At 34.3% G+C, this 22,609-nt stretch overlaps 2 protein-coding genes across 2 annotated transcripts; both read left to right on the plus strand.

Moving 5' to 3' along the window:
* Positions 1 to 2,855: 2,855 nt before the first annotated feature.
* Positions 2,856 to 9,873, plus strand: eif3f (eukaryotic translation initiation factor 3, subunit F). Its single transcript, NM_001200009.1, has 8 exons — positions 2,856 to 2,994; positions 3,174 to 3,244; positions 4,383 to 4,462; positions 5,617 to 5,754; positions 8,139 to 8,230; positions 8,322 to 8,458; positions 9,337 to 9,450; positions 9,752 to 9,873. Exons 1-8 carry the CDS (start codon positions 2,883 to 2,885, stop codon positions 9,827 to 9,829), a joined length of 822 nt encoding a protein of 273 aa, NP_001186938.1. The 5' UTR covers positions 2,856 to 2,882; the 3' UTR covers positions 9,830 to 9,873.
* A 1,607-nt stretch (positions 9,874 to 11,480) lies between these two features.
* Positions 11,481 to 21,036, plus strand: zgc:77880. Its single transcript, NM_200891.1, is given in 9 exon segments — positions 11,481 to 11,611; positions 12,720 to 12,808; positions 13,030 to 13,103; positions 14,636 to 14,748; positions 17,161 to 17,222; positions 17,311 to 17,431; positions 17,547 to 17,619; positions 18,931 to 19,075; positions 20,173 to 21,036. Coding segments are annotated over 9 exon segments (894 nt in total). The 5' UTR covers positions 11,481 to 11,486; the 3' UTR covers positions 20,265 to 21,036.
* Positions 21,037 to 22,609: the final 1,573 nt, after the last annotated feature.

Below are 22,609 nucleotides of genomic sequence, written 5' to 3' on the forward strand. Positions count from 1 at the left end.
GAATAAATCAGGTCTATGCTCTTTCTTGAACTTCTCATATACTGCTTAATGCTTTCATGTGGTTCATGCCAGTTCTTTTGACACTACCATTTGAAAGTCAAAGCAGAATTCGAATCTCGTCAAGCCAGATAAACACTTTTCCAGTCGTCTACTGTCTAATTTAGTGTATCTTGGTGAATTGTAGCCTCGGTTTCTTTTGTTATCTGACAGGAGTGTCTCCTGTGTAGTTTTCAGCTTCAAGGTTTGACATGTTGTGTTCAGAGATGCTCTCCTGCAGAACTCAATTGTAACAAGTGCTTATTTTCATTCGCCTCTTCCCTCTGGCATCAACAATGCATTTTCACCCATGAGAAATGTCACTCCCTTGGTATTTTGTGAGTGAAAAAAAATCCCTGAAACTTTGCAGTTTCTGAAATATGCTCAGGCAATCCACACAAAGCCAGGGTTGCATTGTGAAGCAAGTCTTTAAAGAACAAAAAGAAAGGCAATATCTCAAATGTGTTAAATAAGGTGCTTTTTATTAGAGTGGCTGATTATAACATACAGTAAACAAGGTTAGCATAATGGAGACAGCTGATTGGTTATATTGTAATATTCGCTATATCTGAGATTATTTAGCAAATGTTACAACTGTAAAACCTTTTTTTTGTTAACCTACTTTTATTTAATATTAGCTTTTCCATTACTTGTTTCTCATGTGATACTTCAAAATGTGCATTAAAAATGGTAATGGAAACCCAAAGGAATTTAAAAGAAACCCTGGGTAGTTGGCCTAATATAATGTAAATGGTGTTTATCATTTAAAAACACACTTATCTTGGACTTACTGTGTGGGGGTCGGGCGACATGTTGGCTCAGTGGTTAGCACTGTCGCCTCACAGCAAGAAGTTCACTGGTGTGTGTGTGTGTGTGTGTGTGTGTGTGTGTGTGTGTGTGTGTGTGTGTGTGTGTGTGTGTGTGTGTGTGTGTGTGTGTGTGTGTGTGTGTGTGTGTGCATGCGTGTGTGTGCGTGTGTGAGTGAATGAGTGTGTATGGATGTTTCCCAGTACTAGGTTGAAGCTGAAAGGGCATCCGTTGCATAAAACATGTGCCGGAATAGTTGGTGGTTCATTCCGCTGTGGCAACCCCTGATAAATGAATGGACTAAGCCACTCATTATTTTATGTGCAAGACAGCAGTCGCTAGTCAGAAACCACATGTCTGAAAGTTGCAACCAAAAAACACACAATGTGGCAGATACTAATATTTGAATTGTTCTTATGTTTGTAATATTGAGTTATTTTGATGTAAAAATATCAACAGGCAGTGTCAATATAACTCAGCGTTTCCATCTGAAACTTAAAATTAAGGCACCACCAGTAGTCCAAAATGCATGTTGTTTTTTTAAATAACAAAGATTTTTCAAATGTTTCCAAAGACATAATGTAAATAATGTCTCTCACTGAAATTACATTAAGTGCCCACACTTTTTCCTATGAAGGGCTTGATTGAGGGTGGTGGGCCGAATGTAAACATACCAAACTCTATTTCATTAAAGTTGCATTGGTGGTTTCCTAATTTAATATTTAAAAATAACTTTAACATTGCTTCATATTATCTTATGCAGATTTTATTATATAATGAACTTCATTCATTAATTCATTTTCTTGTCGGCTTAGTCCCTTTATTATTCCAGGGTCGCCACAGCGGAATGAACCGCCAACTTATCCAGCAAGTTTTTTATGCCAGCCGCAACCCATCTCTGGGAAACATCCACACACACACATTCACACACGCACTCATACACTACGGACAATTTAGCCTACCCATTTTACTGCATGTCTTTGAACTGTGGGGGAAACCCACACAAAGGCAGGGAAAACATGCAAACTCCACACAGGAACGCCAACTGAGCCGAGGTTCGAACCAGCGACCTTCTTGCTGTGAGGCGACAGCACTACCTACTGCGCCACTGCCTCACCTGTATAATGAACTTTTTATAGTAAAACAAAATTCATTTAAAACAGAATGGAGTTACACTAGTAAAGCTGCACCCTCTGCCTTGACTTGTTTATTTTCATTTACCTTTTTTTTGTAGATCAGCAATAAAATAATCAAACAAACCAAGGTTGCGTTAAATTAGAAATTAAGATCTCTGTTAAAGGCAATTGTCCCAACCCTCCCTATCAGTCTCTCTTCTCAGATGGGATGGTGGGCCAAATCAAAGATTATCAAGGGCCAAGTTTGGCCCACATGCCCTAGATTGGATACCTCTGGCCTAAATGATATGTTATTACAACAACTAGGCCTATAGCAAAACAAGTTGCCCAATAGCCTGTGGTTAGTTATATATTAGGCTACATGATAATACATCACAATTTACTGTTGTAAAACTAAAATATACTACAGTTGCCTACACAGTTTATTATAGATAATGCAGTAGCATTTATTAGCATGTGTTGTTAACTTAATACTTTATAGTATAGGCCTACAGTATAATAAACTTTACTATCATTTGTTTCAAAAACACTATCGTAGCCAATTTACTATGAATTACTCCATTATCTTTTCATGTGCGTTGTCTTGGCCATGTTTTCATCATGTCTAAATGTTTTGGATTGCTGCCATGTGGTTAGCTGATCCGATTTTTGGCATTAACATGCAGTTGTGTTGCTATTAAATTGTCCATTGAAAAAATGGATATGTACCAAGCAAACCTCGAAGAACTTTAACCTGACCCACCCACTAAAACTTTACATGCTGTGTTTAATTATTTATTTGATTATAATTTTTTACACATTATTTTGTCAGCCACCTACATCCGCTAGGGGGCGGCAGCGCGAATCCCACTGACGCGCTCTTCTTCTCTGTTTATCATCATCTTTTACTTCCTCTTCGAAATCATGGCGGTGCACGGCCCGGTCGTGAAAATCCACCCGGTGGTTTTGGCTTCGATTGTGGACTCATACGAGCGCAGGAATGAAGGAGCGAGTCGCGTGATCGGGACATTATTAGGTGGGTCATTGAATTCTTGTGTGAGATTTATGAGACAGTTGCGATTATTACAAACAACATGAGCGTCGCTTGGTCTTGTGGAGCATGTGTTGTAGTCGAGCTGAATGGCTGGGGTGGATGAGAAACTGTACAGATCAGCAGCATCACTTACCTGGTGGTTGTGTTTGTGTGTCAAACAGGAACAGCAGATAAACATTCAGTCGATGTCACCAACTGCTTCTCTGTTCCTCACAACGAGTCTGAAGATGAGGTGAGAAAAAAAGCATCATCTAATACATCCTTTACATTAGTGTGTGCCAGACATTTATGTAGCTTTTTAGGCATAACGAAAAACAAAACAATTTCACATCACAGGTATCTCACTGTAACTTTGTAATGGTCTAAAGGGTTCGAGTGAGACATCTGTGGTATTTCATGTTCTGTTGTTATGCATCTTTAGCTAATTGATTGGTTGAAATACACTTACAAACCATCAGCCAAAATTGAAGTGAGGTAAAGTTGATTTTATATTTGCACATTCAGACTTTCACCTTCTTAATGTAATTTCAGAAAGGTATTCTTTGTCAAATCCTAAACGGTCAACTCAAATTAACAGCCAGTGACTATTAAAGTACAACATTGTTTACAGTCAGTTAAATGGTGCTAATGTGGATTTAAAGTAGGCATGGGCCGGTATACAATTCTGACGTTAATATTCTTTAATATAAATATCACATTTTCACAGTATTACATAGTGATTACGGCTCTGCTAAATGGTAGCGCTCCAGTTTTTTTTTTTTTTTTTACTGTTTACAAACTGGTAATTCATCTATAGCAGATAATTTTGGCGGTTTTAAAACATCAGTTTTTTTTTTAAATCACTGTGTACCTTGAAAACGGTTATCGTCCCATGCCTATTTTGAAGTCATGCATTTCAGACCGATTATTCAATGTAGCCTGGTAAACAATGTAGGGACCTTTCATAGAGTTCATAAGCTTTTTTTTTTTTTTTTTAACTATAACAATTTGCTAATTTATCTGTATTAGCCTTTTCCCAGAGATGGGTTGCGGCTTGAAGGGCATCCTCTGCTTAAAAACTTGATGGATAAGTTGGCGGTTCATTCTGCTGTGGCGACCCCGGATTTATAAAGGGACTAAGCCGACAAGAAAATGAATGAATCTGTATTAGCCTCTTTAAAATTTGCTTTACTATTTTATTGAACACGAGTGTCTGAATGTTCAAATATAAAACCAACTTAATTCAAAAGTGTCATGTTACATGCTACTGTATTTTTGGACATGTACCATATGTTATTTATGCTTTACTAAGGAGCACCAGCATTTAATCATCATCATTGTGCAATTTATTTACCTTTTAAAATTATTTTTATTTTATTTTTTTTAAATAGGTGGCTGTTGACATGGAGTTCGCCAAGAACATGTATGAGCTTCATAAGAAGGTTTCGCCGAGTGAAGTCATTGTTGGATGGTATGTGGCCGCATTTCCAAATTAATATAATTCTTTTCTTTGCTAAAGTTTTGTTAAGTTATTGTTGTAAGCACATTTTTTGTTATATTTTTAGAAGGTTTAGAAACTTTTGTGAACATTTGTTATTTTTCATTTAATGCATTTTGCTTTGCGCTATGGTAAAATAACTAAAATAAGAAAATTAAATAAAATGATATTTTTTTCTCCTACAGTCCCATGATTTATTTTTGCAGCCATTTTAAATGTATATCTCATGTTTACAAGTTTATATTTCACAATTCAGATATTCATTTCATTTTCATTTGTTGTTCTTACAGTTCAGTTTATATTGCTACTCTTTTTTTTAAGTATATTTGCCTTTTATTCCATTGTAAAAGCAAGCTTCCATTAGGCCTGTCACGATATATCTAGTTTTTGTTGTACGGTATATTGCACCAAAATACATTGCGATAAATGATTTTATTGTGATTTTAATACCATTCTATGCCACTCATTATATAATACCAGAATGACAATATAATATCACCACAATGCAAGTACACTCATACAAAGAACACATAATATTTTATTGTTAAGACTATTTAATTTAGTTATCCTATGGCTTTGGAATGAGATTGTAAAAACGCATATCATAAATAATAATAAATGTTAACAAAAAGGTGCAAGGCAAAAAGTAACAGAAGCTGTGATATCTGCTAGCAGATCTATTTTTAGTTGTCAGACACCCACATGAAAATCTTCTATAGCAATTTATAGTAAAACCTGTAGAGCTTTTTAAACCATACTGACACCTCAATAGAGATCGAGATGTTGCAAAACCAGCTGAAATGTTGCTAGAATTCATTTTTATGTATGGGCGATATATATTGCATCACTAAAAATGTCTGAGGTCATGTCAATATAATATGACACGGCTTATCAATGCGATAAGTTCATATATTGATTACTGTGACAGGGTAGCTTCCATAATGTAGGTTATATCTATATATCAAAAAAGAATAATTATACAGGTAACAGAATTATTAGAACTTAAAATGGAAAATATTACAAAAATGACTATCTAAAATATTTCAAAATATAATAATAGAATCTGATTTCAGATAAACTTAAGGAATGTTGTTTCACTGAAGAAAGAGGCTGTGTTGTTTTTGCAGGTATGCCACAGGATTTGACATCACTGAGCACTCGGTTCTGATCCATGAGTATTACAGCAGAGAGGCTCCAAACCCTATTCACCTCACTGTGGACACGGCACTGCAGAGCAACAAAATGAACATCCGGGCCTACGTCAGGTAACACAACCACAACAAACAAATGCTGACTAGTGTACAATAATCGCTTATGAATTAAAATTTTATGTTTACATAATAATGTTGTGTACTATCTGTGCATATTTGTTATGGGTATAAATAAATGCATGTATCCACGTATATGCATATATAGAAAATGCTTGTTTATATTTATATTATCAAAGATTTTTTTATAGCAAATGATATAATAATTTATACAGTTTAAGTCAGAAACTAGGGGTGTCAAAATTAATCGTTTCTTCGGTGCACCTCGATGCAGACATGGACAATTTGGTATCGGTTCAGTAATAATCATAACTGGTTAATACTGACGTCATTTACCTCATATGCGCTCTGTCATGAGGGAGGCGATAGTGAGTATTTACAACGCTCTAACTACTTAAAACTCATAAACTGTGCACGATTTCACTGTGTGTTTGCTGGATCAGTCTTTCACTGACATATACAACTATTTCACTGAGATCGAGAGAATGAAAGTACTCCATTTCTCTCTCTCTCTCTCTCTCTCTCTCTCTCTCTCACACACACACACACACACACAGTGGCTAAAGAACCGAGCGCGTGTCTTCAGAGTTTTCTCCACCATGTCTATCATACATCAGCTGTGAGATCGCCCCTGCCGCTTATCAGTGTCACTCATCTGTGAAGAGCGCAGCACTTACGTTTTTTATCGCAACCGTGTTTGTTGAGGGTGTGACCAATCAAAGAGGTGTGAGAGAACTAGACAAGGATCAGAAATTGAGCTTGATATTTATATTTGTTTATATTATTTGCTTAATGCTCGTTTTGTTTAAAGTTACAGTTTATATATCTGACTGTTTGCATTAAATGACAAAATTGTATTACAAATAATATGTAAATATAAATAACTTCATACATTTTAATACAAGAACTGCTGCTGTGAAGAAAATATAAAACTCTGTATGAAAAGCACCGTCAATGCACCGTGATGCACCGAAATATCGAATTCAACCGAATTGATGGCATGATAATCAGAACCGAACTGTGAGACTAGTGTAGGTTCACAGCTCTATTCGAAACTGTAGGTCTTTTTTATTTCTGTTTAACGGAGAGAAGATTGTTTATTACATTTCTTAATATAATAGATTTAATAACTCATCTCTAATAACTTATTTCATTTTTGCCATGATTACAGTACAAAATATTATACTTATTCATCCTTCTGCACGCTGTTTCTGTTGTTCTGCAATAACACTTCCCAAACGCAAGTTGGCAGTGAGGTGTTAATGTTCCTCTGTGTCGAGTTTCTTCGCCTGTGTTTTGTGTTTTCTGAACGCTTCCTTAATTTACAAGTGGTTCAAACTCGCTCATTTTGAGGCAGGAACCGGCGGACATGCAACAACTTTATCCGTAAGGTAAACACAAAACTTTCCATCCAGAGGTCCTTCACGGGACTCCACACTTGTAAACAATTGCTCTATTGGGCTCGCGCGGCTTTCGGTCCCGCCCACACTCGCGGTACCAAGCCGACCAATCACAGAGCTTAACGCTACACATCGTTGCAATGTGTAGTTACATTTTTGGAGAGGTGCACGTTAGCCAGGGCCAGGGCTACGCCTCCACGCATAGGCTGCACCATAGTATACACGTGAGCTTGACACAGAAGTAATAATCAGCCTTTAGGCTCCATTTAGTCTTAGTTTTAAAATGGCATTTTAGAACGGAAACGATCCACGTCCACACTGGCGTTGCACCTAGCCTTTCTGAACAGATCTCCGTCCACACTATACCGCTGAAAACGCACATCACGTGACTACATACACACACACAAGCAGTCCATGTCGGTCAGTTTGTCAAGGATGTACCGCTGCATTGTGTCTCACTATAGTTGTTAAACGTGATATTTAATTAATCTGGTCTCTATCTAACGACTCTTCTGTCTTTTCAATCTGTCAGAGAATGGGTCACAGCGTCAGTACACTGCTTCAATCTTTCACTTTCACGCTTGTACTTAGTAATTTTATCGAAAACCTCAGATCCTGTTGGTTGTGCATCTTTTTTTATCTATTCATGCCTGAGTCCCTTTGATTGACAGGTGGTAATTTGTGTGTAACTTATCTTTATTTATTTATAAATTGGTCATGGGTAAAACAAAGACGGGTCAGGTAGTTAAAACGGTAGGCTACAAATAATTTAATTTGTTAGGAATTAATGAATTTTTCATAAATAATTAATTTGACAACGATGTCATTGTCTATTGCAATGTTTCACATTAGACAACATATCATGCAATTGGTCGACATTGCCCAACCCTAATCTGGAACTCATGTTCTGTGATACCCCCTTCTCAGAGGTAGATTTGCTCTTCTTCATTAACAGTGTTTTTCTGTTGGTTGTGCTGTTAGTTCACAGATGGGAGTGCCAGGCAAGACCGTTGGCGTGATGTTCACCCCTCTGTCAGTCAAGTACATTTACTACGACACAGAGCGCATTGGAGGTCAGTTATTGAATGGATTTACTGTGTTTACAGATTAGGGTGTTTTCTTGTAAGTATATTTTTCTAATGGTTTAAACTTATTTCTCTATAGTGGATCTTCTCCAGAGAACTCGTGCGTCTCCCGGTCGCACCAATGGACTGACCACAGATCTGGCCCAGGTAGCCGGTGCTGCAGGACGCGTGCAGGAAATGCTGGCAACAGTGCTCTCTTATATAGAGGATGTGTTGGTGAGTGCCTCTTTTGGAAATAATGTTAGTACGTGATCCAGTCAGTCCAAAACAAAGTACTTTTAGTAAACCAATTATAGCTTATTTACATTTTTTTAATCATTGCTCTTCTGCACATAAATGTGTTTAAAGATGTTGTTTGTAATACATGGCAAAAAAAATCTGAATGTGAATTCAGTTTTAATTTTAATACAGTTTATATTTATTTTAGTTTTTTTTAGGTATGTATTTGTATTTTGTAATGCTATATAAACGTATTCATGTACATCTATAATACAATATGATGGATGGATGGATGGATGGATGTGTGTTTTCTAAAATAACACTAACTTGGGTGGGGCAATTAATCAAAGGTGGTTTTCAAGTGTAAAGGCTACACAAAATCATGTTTAAAAAACATCTAAATAGATTTAAGTTTTTTTATTTATACATTTTTTTTATTTTAGATAATTGTTCTGTGATGATGGGCACTTTTTGTCAGTGAACTACAGCTATGTGTAGTAGTAAATGCTGCTACATCTGAAAGCATTTGAAAATAGCACACTTATTAACATTTTTACTCCACATTTTTTTTTTTGTGTTTGAAATAAATCCTCCTGTGCGATGATTCCAGTCATGTGTTTATTATTCATGCTGAATCAATGAAAGCAGTTCTGTTTCGAATAGAATTTGGGTTTCTGGCTAAAGTAACGCTCTATAATTTATTTATTTTTTTGGAATTATTTTTTCCCACTTAAAAAAATACTTTAAACTTTAATAAGAAAAATAATAATTATAATTCTAAATGCCATTGCACGTTTCCCAGTTTTTTTTATTTTGTTTAATTTTTTTAAATAATTGAACAGTGCATTTATTGTTTCATTGCTGTTTTTTTCTAGTCTGGTAAAGTGATGGCAGATAACAGTGTTGGTCGTTTCCTGATGGATCTTGTGAACAAAGTGCCCAAGATCCCAGCAGAAGACTTTGAGAACATGTTGAACTCCAACATTAATGTAAGTGTCATTAAATACAGGGATAGTCTGTGTTTACTTGCTTTAAAATCAGGGGTCCTATAGTGTTGAGTACTTTAATTTGGGGGTGGGGGTTGTCAAAGAAATTGCTGTACTGATATTTTAAGTATAGATTGTTTTAAAACAATATTTAAATTTCCAAAAGATTCACACAATCATACCTTATTCGATGAATAACATATAACTTGTAAACTCCAAAAAAAGTGTGAATCTTGTAATGTCTTCTAGATTAAACTGAAGTTGTGTGCTTTCATAGTTCTTACTCTAGTTTGTTTCTTTTCAGGATCTGTTGATGGTGACCTACCTGGCCAATCTCACTCAAGCTCAGATCGCGCTTAACGAGAAACTAGTTGTTCTGTGATTTGGAAATTAATATTAATAAAAAATTTTTGTCATTCCAGAAAACTGTTTAGAATTTTTTCAACATTGTTACATGTCTGGGAATTTGGGTAATCCTTAACATAAGAACATTCTAAAACACTGGGTGAATACTTTTTAAAATGTTGATAGAACATTCTGAAAACATAGGAACTTTTCAGAACATTGAGGGAACATTCCAAAAATATGGGAACCTTCTAACACATTGAGGAAACATTCTGAAGGAGTGAAGGAACATTATTACAATTATGAAAACATTCCAAAAACGTTGACAGAACATTTCAACATTCCAAAGCACAGAGGTAACATTCAAAAATATTGAGAGAACAATGCAAAAACATTTGAATATTCAAAACATTGAGAAAAGCTTCTAAAAACATTAGAACTTTACAAAACATTGAAGGAATATTCTGAAGGAACATTATACAATCATGAGAACACCTTAAAACATTAAAGGAACATTAAAAAAAACATGAGAGCATTCCAAAACACAGAGGACATTTCAAGAACATGAGAACATTTTGAAGAATTGAAGGAATATTATTACAAACATGAGAACACACCAAAACCACTCCAGGGAATATTCCAAAAACATTGACAGAACATTTCAAAAACATAACATTCCAAAGACATTGAGTATATTCCAATATCATGAGAAAATTCCAAAACATTCAGGGAACATTCAAAACATTGAAAGAATATTCTGAAGGATTGAAGGAACATTATACAATCATGAGAACACTTTAAAACATTACGGGGACCATCCAAAAACATGAGAACATTCCAAAACAAAACATTTTAACAAGAGAACATTCCAAAACATTTAGGGAACATTCCGAAACACAGAGAACAATTCAAGAACATTTCAAACCATTGAGAGAACATTCAGGAACATTAAAAACCTTGCGAAAACATGAGAACTTTCCGAAACATTGCGGGAACGTTCCAAAAACAATCAGCATTCAAAAACCCAGAGAACATTCCAAAACACAGAGAACATTCCAAAACAGTAAGGGAACATTCCAAAAACAGAGAAATATTCAAAACCGAGATAAAAATAAGAACTTTCCAAAACAACAAGAGAACATTCCAAAACATTGACAGGACATTCCAAAAACATGCAAACATTTCAAAACACAGAGAACATTCCAAAACATCGACATTCCATAAAATAGGCACATTCAAAACTGAGAAAACATTCTAAAAACATGAGAACATTCCAAAACATTGAGAAAAAATTCTAAAAACACGAGAACATTAGAAAACATAGAGGGCACATTACAAAACAAAAAAAAAAAACATTCAGAAACATTGAGGGAACATTCTTAAAACACGAGACGATTCCAAAACAAACAGGGAACATTTAAAAACATTTAAGGAACATCTAAAAAACATAAAACATGGGAACATTCCATAAACATGAGTGCATTATTACAAAACATTGAGAGAACATTCAAAAAACAGGAGAACACTTATTCTTTCGAGTTCACGTTTTTATTAAAACTGTGTCATTTTAAAAGAAGTTAAATCAGAGATGCAGGCTCGCAGGTGGTCAGAAGGATTAATAACAGCAGATGACAACACTGCATACGTAACGCTCGTCCTTTTATGACGTCATCAAGAAGACCGCAGATGGGAAGATGGCTGCGTTTCGCTGTCGGCGAGACCCGTGCGGCTTTATTTGTCTCATTTTAACTTACTTCAGCGTCTTTTACGCGGACTATGTTGTAATTCAGTATGTATTGATTCCCGCGTATTCTGGAAGGTGAGTACCGCCTTTAAATAGTCGTTTTTGAGTCCACACGCGCTGTTCGTGAGCTCATCATATGATTGTTAATTTTCAAATCAATCACCCATAGCAACAGCAGATCAAAAGCAACGTGTGTGCCAATTCTTACCGCGTTCTGACGGAGTTTCCCGCGAAACGTGTTTCAAATGCGCTTGAACTGTTTACAAACGCATCGGCGCTGTCAGTCAGTCTGCAGTAGTGCATCATTCAGCGGTTTTACTACACTTGTCTCGGTTACATTCGAGGTCTAAGGTTTCAGGTTATCTCGCTTGAAATGAACAAACCACTTTACCTTATAAGACTCTGGTGCATTATGATATTACTCACAGGTCTTTTTGGAAGTGTAACGTGGTACTCTAAAACATTCATGCTACAGGTTAACATACTCTTAATGATAAATTGTACAAATGTTACCATCTGTTTTCTAGTTATTCATGTCATGAAAGGGATGCAAGTTTAAACGGACCGTGTATTGTTTATTTATTTTTTAGTTTAGATTTGTTTGGGTGACATGTTTGGCTTATTTATAATTTCCTTTCATTTTAAGTTAGCCTATGATCAGTGTTGCTGAGGGTCATGAAATTTCAGGAATATCATGGAATTTTAAAAGGTCTATTCCATTGTTATGTTATTTGTTGATGTCGTGGAATAATGACCATTTTGAGGGATGTAAACAAAAACAATGGTTCCAGCATACTTCCTGTTTTACATTTATAATTTCCATAGCTTCCGAGAATCCACAATAAGCCACATATTGATAAATAATGTTATGATGGCTGTTATAACATAAAATTATGATTGAATCGCCTATTGTTACAGTTATGAAATAGTTTGACAAACAGGAAATGTTCATTATGGGCCAATGACATCACCGCATTTGAACGGGATTTTTGTTTGTCGCTTGAAATTTGTGTTTCAATTCATCAAAATGTAAATTTTCAATACCGTTTTTTTATTACGCTGTTTCACACCTGTTATGGCTTGGCCTTTTTTTTCGAAAGTCACCAAACCTGTTAACTATATGTCATAAGACTGTTAGGTTATTTTGTTTTGTAAATTGACTGTTTTCTTTTTTTATGTTTAGTGTATGGTGCACTCTCCATGGATCAGTGTTTAATATTATTCTATTTCTGCTACTGGCGTGTCACTCAAAGGCAGTGTTCTCAGACCCTGGTAAGTGCCTCAAAATGTAACATTATTAGGTCTTGTTTAATGAATTCAATTTATTTTCCCATTGGTTGATTCGTAGTCTGTTAGTAGTTTAACACTGAAACTACTGTACCATGAATGTTGTTAGTAATATTTTAAGATGAACATATTCCAGGATCGAAGCAGTGTGGGTTTACATAAATCATTCATAAATAAAGGTTATATTGATATATTTACTTTTACAGGAATGGTTCCTCTACCTGAAACAGCCATTGACTTCTCTGACCTGAGATCGCAGTCGAATCGTCTAAATGACAGAGTGAGTGCCATTGTTCTGTTTACTTGTGTATCTTTTATTACAAGTTTTTTTAATTCTTTGAAAATAAAATGTTATATCATGTAGCATTTTATTAAAAGTTTTATTCATCTCATGTAACTGTAAGTATTTTTTTTAACTGCTCCATTTTGTAAAGAAAATGATGTATACTTGTTTTTAATGCCATGTGTCAAAGTTATCTGCATTCAATTATTATGAAAAATTACCCAAAAATCAGATAGATAGTTTAACATTCTCAGATGTAATCTAAAATCTAACAACAACAATAATAATATTAATTAGAGTGATTTTTAAAAACAGCATTTAACAAATCAAAATGTAACAAAATTATAACATTCATACCAACTGCTCAAAAATGTTTCTATAAATAGTCTTAAAGGGATAGTTCACCTAAAAATTTAATATCTGTCATCATTTATCCACCCTTTAATTGTTCAAAACCTACGCGAGAGCTTCTTTCTTCTATAGAACATAAAAAAGATATTTCGAAGAATACTGGTTTTTGGTATCCATTGAATTCCATAGTAATTTTCTTCCTTTGACGAAAAAAAAGCTTGGTTCCACACAATTCCTTTATGTTGTCCCAACACAAATCGATTGAGTTAACACAATCATTTTTTACAAATTTAAGTGGATTGAGCATAAAACGATCAAGTTATCCCTGAAAAAAACAATAATTGTGTTTCCTTTTCCTTCGGCTTAGTCCCTTTAATCAACAGTGGTCGCCACAGCAGAATGAACCAACAACTTATCCAGGGGTTTCCTTCAGGTGCTCCAGTTTCCCCTGCAGTCCAAAGACATGTGCTACAAGTGAATTCAACAAAGTAAATTGGTTTTATACAGCAAATGCCCTTATAGGTGCAACCCAGTTCTGGGAAACAATCATACACACTCATTCAAACGTACACTAAGCCAATTTACTTTGTTGAATTCACTTGTAGCGCATGTCTTTGGAATGCAGGGGGAAACTGCAGCACCTGAAGGAAACCCACGCGAACATAGGGAGAACATGCAAACTCCACACAGAAATGCCAATTGTCCCAATCAGGACTCAAACCAGCAACCTTCTTGCTGTGAGGCGACAGTGCAAACCACTTAGCCACCATGTCACCCTTTAGTCAAATATAAATGTATGACTTGTTCTGTGTACTTATCCAAAATTCAAATGGAAGAAGCAAAGGCCTAAAAACAAAAAGAGGAACGTTTGATTTTAATCAAAATAATCTGATATAAACTTGCATATCACCAAAAATTTATAAAAATATATGCCATTGACACAAAGCTTCTGTCAAATATATAAATGTAAATAAAAACAGGATTGACATAAGAAAATAGCTTTTTTTTACATTATCAAAAAGGTCATAGATTAACTAGTATTTCTGATAACACATAAATCAAAACTAGTTGTACACATAAAAAAAAAAATACACGTTTGTTTATATAATTTGTGTCGTGTGCCTATAGTGAGTGTGCGTAGTGATTATACAGTGTGTTTATTTAATGGTTGTGTTCAGGGCTGTGAGGGCTGGACCGTGTGCAGTCGGTGTGAGACGTATCGTCCTCCTCGAGCTCATCATTGTAGAGTGTGTCAGCGCTGCATCAGGAGAATGGACCATCACTGCCCGTGGTCAGTCTCTTCTCACTGTTTATTGGCTAATCTCATCACATTAAAGGCTTATTAATGCATATTAGTTTAGACTATTGGCTGTGTTTACTTATGATCAGGCCCACACAAAATCTGTGCCTTTAGAAATCTACAGAAAACTAATTTTCACTATTTTTGAGCCTATAATTCAGTGTACTTATTTACTTATGCAAATGTGTGCAAATATGCAGTTCCTTCTCTCCTAAAGTCCAGTGATTCTTTGAAAAGAGTTTTGTGTATTTTTACAGCAAAACTCAAGAATGAATGCATAAAATTCCATATATGAAAAAACACTGTGACAAAAAATCAGATAAAGACAGTAAACATTTAACATTTTCACACATAGTAATATATAAGAACAATCGCATTAATCAATGATAGAAAATGACAATAAACTACAATAGAACTTATTTACTTATGCAAATGTGTGTAAATATGCAGTTTCATCTCCCCAGTTATTCTTGAGAAAAGATTGTTGTGTATTTTTACAGCGAAACTTAACAAGTAATGCATAAAATTCCATATATTTTCAGAAAAACGTAACAAAAGCCACAAATATATTTTTAAAAAAATGTCCCTGCAAAATAAAGGACATGCTGCTATATAATTATTATGTTTTTATATTCATTTTCAGTGTGATTATTGAATAATATGCAAATGATTGTGTACAATACAATATGTGAAGTAGTATTTTCTAGTATTATTGTCTTTTGGGTAGATTATGATTGTATGATTGAGTTGCTCTAGTTTTGTTTACCAATCAAGTGCTTCTAATTGGATTTGAATTCATTCATTTTCTTTTTGGCTTAGTCCCTTTATTAATCCGGGGTCGCCACAGCAGAATAAACCGCCAACTTATCCAGCACATTTTTATGCAGTGCATGCCTTTCCAGCTGCAACTCATCCCTGGAAAACATCCACACACACTCATTCACATTCATACACTGGACAATTTAGCCTACCCAGTTCACCTGTACTGCATGTCTTTGGACTGTGGGGGAAACCGGAGCACCCGGAGGAAACCCACGTGAATGCAGTGGGAACATGCAAACTCCACAAAGAAACGCCTACTGACCCAGCCAAGGCTCGAACCAGCGACCTTCTTGCTGTGAGGCGACAGCACTACCTACCGCGCCACTGCGTCGCCTGGATTTGAACTTTAAACCTTAATTTCATTTTGATTAGTCTCAAAATAATTTCATATAAATTTGCAGATATTTAACAAAATTCAGTTTTTGTAAAATTCAGAAATTGTAAAAAAAGGCCCTTGTAAGGCTTAAATAATAAAAAAAAAAAAAAATGTAAGTGTCTTGAAGATATCTGAACAGAATTGGTCATGAGACTCATTTTATTGCATGTTAATGCCATTTTTTAACTGTTGAACACTGTGATTTCATGTCAAAGTGCTTTTATGCTTAAAATTAAAGGTTTATAATTAACCCTTTAACTACCCCACCAAGAAAAAAATGTTTGGATTGCATTTCTTAACTCTTAATATCGCTAGTTAACACACTCCGTGCATTTTTTTTTCAACACATCCCCTAATTTATCAGCCTCTACCAAATGGTTGATATGTCGGTCGGTTTATGGTAAAAGTACCGGGCTTAATACATATACTATAAAAATAAGAATATATGAAGTGTAAGACCAATTTATTTTAAAAATATATAAAAAATAAAACTTTTTTGAATACTAAATCACCTTTATTTATTTTTTAAAGCATGCCATAAAATATGTCAGATTCTCATTTAACATGCTTTCATGTTTTGTTTTTACAATAAAACCAAATCCAAGTGTAGTAGTGCAACAAGATGTTTTTTTTTTTTTTTTTTTTTTTTGTAAACCAACAATGCTGTATGTAAGACATTATTTAAACCATTATTTAAATGACTTTAACAGTCATTATTTAAAACAGTAAAAACATTGTCAACCGTTTGGTAGAAGGGCAGTAAAAGGGTTTAAAAAAAAACCCTGGTATTAATTTCATCATCACATTTGGTAGTAATCCATTGTATATTATTTTGATTTGTCTTTCACATATTTAATAATAATAATACACTTATTGTTAATCATTTTAATTTAATTATTTTATTGTTTTACTTTTTTTCTGTAATTTATTATTTATTGTTATTCATTTTCTTGACTTTATTTATATATTTATCTTGACCATGCTTGGTCTTGTTTTCCCAGTGATGGGTTGCAGCTGGAAGGGCATCCGCTGCGTAAAACATATGCTGGATAAGTTGGCGGTTCTTGTGGCGACCCCAGTGAATGTTTGGTCTTGGTTACAATCATATCAACTGTGTCAAATTTAACAGTTTAAAGCAACTTAAATTTATTAATACAACAATATACCATATGTACTGTACAGGTGTTCCTTTTTCTCTTTTGTAGGATTAATAACTGTGTTGGAGAGCTTAATCAGAAATACTTCATTCAGTTTCTTTTCTACACGGGTGAGTTTTAAGATCCGCTCACAGACAATATTTCACAAAGTAAAGGAGCATGAAGTGTTTCAGCAGATCTGCCATGTTGTTTCTGTAGGCATGGCTAGCTTGTACTCCATGGCACTGGTGGTTTCAGCCTGGGTGTGGAGGATAAGGAGTGAAAGAGAAGGAGATGAAGAGAAAGAAGGAGAAGAAGCTCCCAGCAAACATCTCATTGTGTAAGTACAATTTCTTTCTGAGAAACTGTATTAATGTTATATAATGGAAATTGGTTTTTTTTTGTTCAGCTATTACTACTTCTCACATTGTTTTTTTATTTTTATTTTTTTACAGGGCACATTATATTATTTTACTGGTGGAGTCGATACTTTTTGGAGTTTTTGTCTTGGTAATATTTTATGACCAGGTATGCTTCCACGTTTTTTATTACTGAAATTATATATTAATATCATTTTAAAATTAATCTACAGCCACAGTACTGATTCATTGTTACAGTATGTTTACATGACAGAACTGTGAAATAGTCCGTGTTTTTTTTCTTCACAGTTTGAAATTAACATACACACTACCAGTCAAAACTTGAACACATGAAGATTTAGTAATGTTTTTGAAAAAAACTTCTGTTTACCAAGCATTCATTTATTAGATAAAAATTAAAATAGTTTATTTTTATTATTTTATATACATTTTGTTTTTGAATACATTTTAAAATGCAGTTTATTTAAAGTAGATTTTTTTGTATTTGCATTAAAAGTTTTTTTTTTTTTTTTTTAATATTATATTATTTTAACCCTTTCATGTGTACAATCACACTGGTGTGATCAGCCTTGTCTGGCCCCTGAAGTGTACAATCACACCACTTGTCATAAATCAAAATTTATCCATGCCTTCAAACAAAGAACATTTATTTTAGGTTTCAGACATTCAAATACACATAACAACAAGCAAAACTTACCATTTAAGGTTTGTAAACTACACACAGATGTCTCCTAATTATTTTTCAATATAACTGGATGGTGTGCTTTGTTCACATAAGAGACACACTGTTTATGTTACTAGAATATTGTCTTTATATTCTTCTCCCAGACAAACAGTTGCTCACCTTCATATATTTCGGCAGAAAATTATGAAAAAATATCATGTAAATACAGCAGCTCGGATCTCTCCTGCAGTTGTTGCTAGAAGGAATACAGCTGTGATCGAAAGTTAATGTGAAGTATTAATATTATTTATTAAATTGCGCATTAATTGTATTTTGTTAGCGGCTACACCTACATTAACCCTAAACATAACCCTCACAGTAATTTGTTGTACAGTATCACAAAAATGATGCTATATAGACGTGAGTATCCTCAGTTGTATACCATCTAGGCTTCACTGTGCTGCAGGAGAGGGTTAAAGATATTTTTGATCAAATAAATACAACCTTCTTTGGCAGAGAAGAGATTAATCATTAATAATATCTTAATAATGTCAGTATTCTTAATGGTAATGTACATATTAATTTTAAGTTCTGTAAGAAAACGTTCAATAAGATTAAAGAATTTTTAGCAAAAAATGTCTAATTAAACAGAACTGACATCGTTTATGGAATGACATTTATTTCATCTTTTTTAATTTAAATTTTAAATGGCTGTCTTTTGTCGATTCTAAGTTTAAGTATATTTGTTCTATATATTGATCTATATATTGATCTCTCTCGTGTTTTTGTCCAAAGCTGGTGTCCATAATAACTGATGAGACGCCCATTGAGCAGATGAGGAACAGACTAATAAAAGACAAAGCCAACAACAGCCAGCCATCACACGTTGCACACACAAGAAAGCCAAAAATTGCACTGCTGAGAGAAGTTTTTGGACGCGGTGAGTAACCATGTTAGATATTATTAAAATATGATAATTTAGTGTTTAATAAAGATGCATTATTATTCGCAGTACTCAATCTAATCAATCTAATATCATCTAATATCATCTATTAATACTTATGAATAATTGTCAATAATATTGTTATGGCAATAAATACCAGAAAATATTGTGACATAATAAAGTCCACATCGGCCATCGCTACACTGTAAAAAATGCTGGGTTCCACACAATTAATTCATGTTGTCCCAACACAAACCGATTAGGTTAACTTAATAAATTTAAGTGGATTGAACCTAAAACCGCTAAGTTGTCCACAATAATCTCAAGAATTGTGCTGTTTCAGCTTATATTATATAAGTACAGTAGTTTAAACAAGCAGCCAAATATTTTTGGGGGTGTGGTTTACATGCAAATGCCTCGCAAATGCAAATTTTAATTTCCGGGTGAGCCATTTCTTTAAACCAGTGATGCCCAAACTAGGGCCCGCGGGCCAAAGTTAGCTCGTAGTAACCTTTGAATTGGCCCGCCATCCCATCTAAGAGTGGTTTAGAGATTGTCATTTTAAATTGAATTTAACCTTTTATTTGTTTGTTTTAGTGTTAAGCAACCAAAAAGGTCTCTCAAATAAAATTTTCAATTTCAGCGGTGTAAATTAATCAGATTTAGTTGAAAATGTACAAACGACTCATAGGGGACAATGCAAAAGACTTTGGTGAGTGAATCAAGTCAAAGGCAGCTTCTGCTTGCCTATTGTATTCAGCATTGAACACCACTTTGTTATAAATGTGATTGTTGATGTTTTTAATCAAAATAAGTTTTAATAGAAAAAATTATACTGCATTAGTTAATATAATTCAAAGTAAAGTTTTCTATTTATTATTCAATATTATTAAATAAATTAGGAAATTAGCCATGGCAACTTTAATGTAAATTAGTAAATGGTATATTTATGTTTGGCCCACAGCTATCAATGATATTTGGTTTTTTGGCTCTTCAAAAAAAAAGTTTGGGTACCCCTGCTTTACACATAGTGACCCAACATTCTCAACAGCATTTCTAATAATACTAAATGTATTTCTCTCACCTGTCTACAGGTTCTATACTGTGTTGGTTATTCCCGCTTCATTCCACCCCTCCTTCTGTTGGCGGCATCAGTTATTCAGCACTTCCTGATTACGACGTGTAACACTAACCAGTTTTTCATCAGTCCTTTTGACCGCTCAATCAGTATGGCAGTATCATATATGTGTGTGTGTGTGTGTTGGGAACTGTGGATATTACGTTACTGAGATGCAGATTTCAGCTCTCATGAATGGTGTGTGAGTGCTTTTGTGTACTTCTGCTTACTGCTTCTCCATTACACACAGAGATTATTACAAGGTACTGAATCTTTTTTCTTCATCTAATCAACTAAATGTTTCTTTTGATATTACCCGGGAGATTTTATGATTTTTTTTTTTTTTTTTTTTTCGGAAGAGTCTTGTTTAAAGTTGTTAAATCAGTATGTTAACCAGCAACCAGTATACATTGTGTTGTATACGGTACAGTAACCACTAATTTGCATTAAGGGACAAGGTCAGCTGTGTTGACTTTATCAGGTAAATGCAATAGGACTCGCCGTCATCCATTTCGATTTCATAATGTGTGTGTGTGTTTGGGTACATGGACTGTACTCCATTTTACATGAGGACTGTATATAAAGATGTATTTTATAACTTTGATTTCTGACAAAAGTGTTGCTGCGTTTTCAGGGTATTAGACTATTTTATTTTTATTTATTTGTTTGGTTTGTTCGAAACGTTCACGCTTTTGCTGTTTTTCGCGGACAGCTTGAGGGATGTGTGTACATAACAGATGAACTTGTATATTGATAATGTTTACATGGATATTTATTTGTGATTTTGTGTCTGTCTAAATGCTGCTCTGACTCACGTGAAGTAAAAGACATGTTTTTCATACTCTGGCTTCTTCTCGCTTTTAAAATCGTGAGTTTAGTTGGAAATAAAACCAGTGGTGCTGAATATAGAAACACTGCGTTTTATTATTTAGGAAATTCACGGTAATTATTGTTGTGTTTAATCAAGTTAGAGCTTTTAATAATCTTAATTTAGTCATTTTAAATAACAGGAAGTGTTATATTATATATGGGTTAAAGACATCATATTTTGTGTTTACGTTAAATTATGATTAACTCTTTTGTGCTGTTGAGGATGTTTTCATCCACTTTGGGGGGATTTGAGTCTGAATTTGGCCATTACTTTTTTCTGTGTTTCAGCAAGCAGAATTATTTTTGGCACACAACAAAGTGGAAAGTTATTGCGTTTCATATTTAACAAACTGTTCACTGCAAATTTTATGTAATTTTGCTCACATGGATAATTGAATATTAATCAGATGATGTCATTACGCTGCTGTGCCGTCAGCCAATCGTTGCATTGCTGATCAGGATTTCGAGGTTCGATAGATCTGTCCTTCACAACACACGCAGCAATCTCAGATCAGTTTATCCAGACATTTTATCTGATTCACAAACTTGTTTAAAGAACCAAATTAGCCAGAGATCAGTTATCAAGATCAAAAGATCCAGGATCTGCCAAATCATCTTTGATCATTTAAGCAAGGTATGAAGAACGGACCCCTGATCAAAACTATTAAATTGCTTAGAAAATTACAGGATTTTAACTCTTTAATTGCTAAGTTTACAAATTATGTCAACTGATTTGGTAAAAAAAAAATCACACAAAATGACGTATTTTCAATATAAAAAGTGTGGACTGGATTATTTTAACTTTTTTCAAAGTCTTGGACATGTGAAACAGCATTGCCTTTGCATTATTTTTGGTGATTTTCACTTTTGGTGGCTGTTTTTGCCTCATTGACTTCCATTATAACCCAATTTTTTAATTACAAAATCATGAGATCATATACTAATGCATTTTTGATTGTTGGTAGTTTTCCCTGTTGGGAAGAGGTAAAATTTGTAATTTGTACTGCTGATCTTCAGTTGGAACCATTAACCTTTTATATAGGCCTGTGCACTTTTTATAAAGTATAACAGCAATTTAAAGTGTGTATGTGTGTCTGTGAGTGTGTGAGGGACCTTTGCACACTTACCTTGATGTGTCTGTGAAAATCTAAATATGCATCTCAGCTCTCAGATCTACACGGAGTAAACAGAAAACAAAGACTGTGTGTTTATGCACCATCAAATGTGGTTCTTATGGAAGTCAATGGGGCAAAAACAGCCACCATAAGTAAATTCGGGAGAACAAATAAAAATCTAACAATGCATCAAAGCCAATGATGTCACTAATCATTCACATGTCCAAGACTGTGACAAAAGGTAAAAAAAAATGTTTTTGTCCACGATTGCTTTATATATTGAAAATATGTAATTTGTGTTTTTTTTTTTCTTCCCCCAAATCAGTAACATCATTTGTGAACTTGGCAATTAAAGAGATAAAATCCTGTCATTAAAAAAAAAAAAAACATTTAGTAGTTTTGATCAGGACTGAGAAATTCAGAATTCAA

The sequence above is a fragment of the Danio rerio genome, chromosome 1 (assembly GCF_049306965.1).
Source record: "Danio rerio strain Tuebingen ecotype United States chromosome 1, GRCz12tu, whole genome shotgun sequence".
Classification (NCBI taxonomy): Eukaryota; Metazoa; Chordata; class Actinopteri; order Cypriniformes; family Danionidae; genus Danio; species Danio rerio.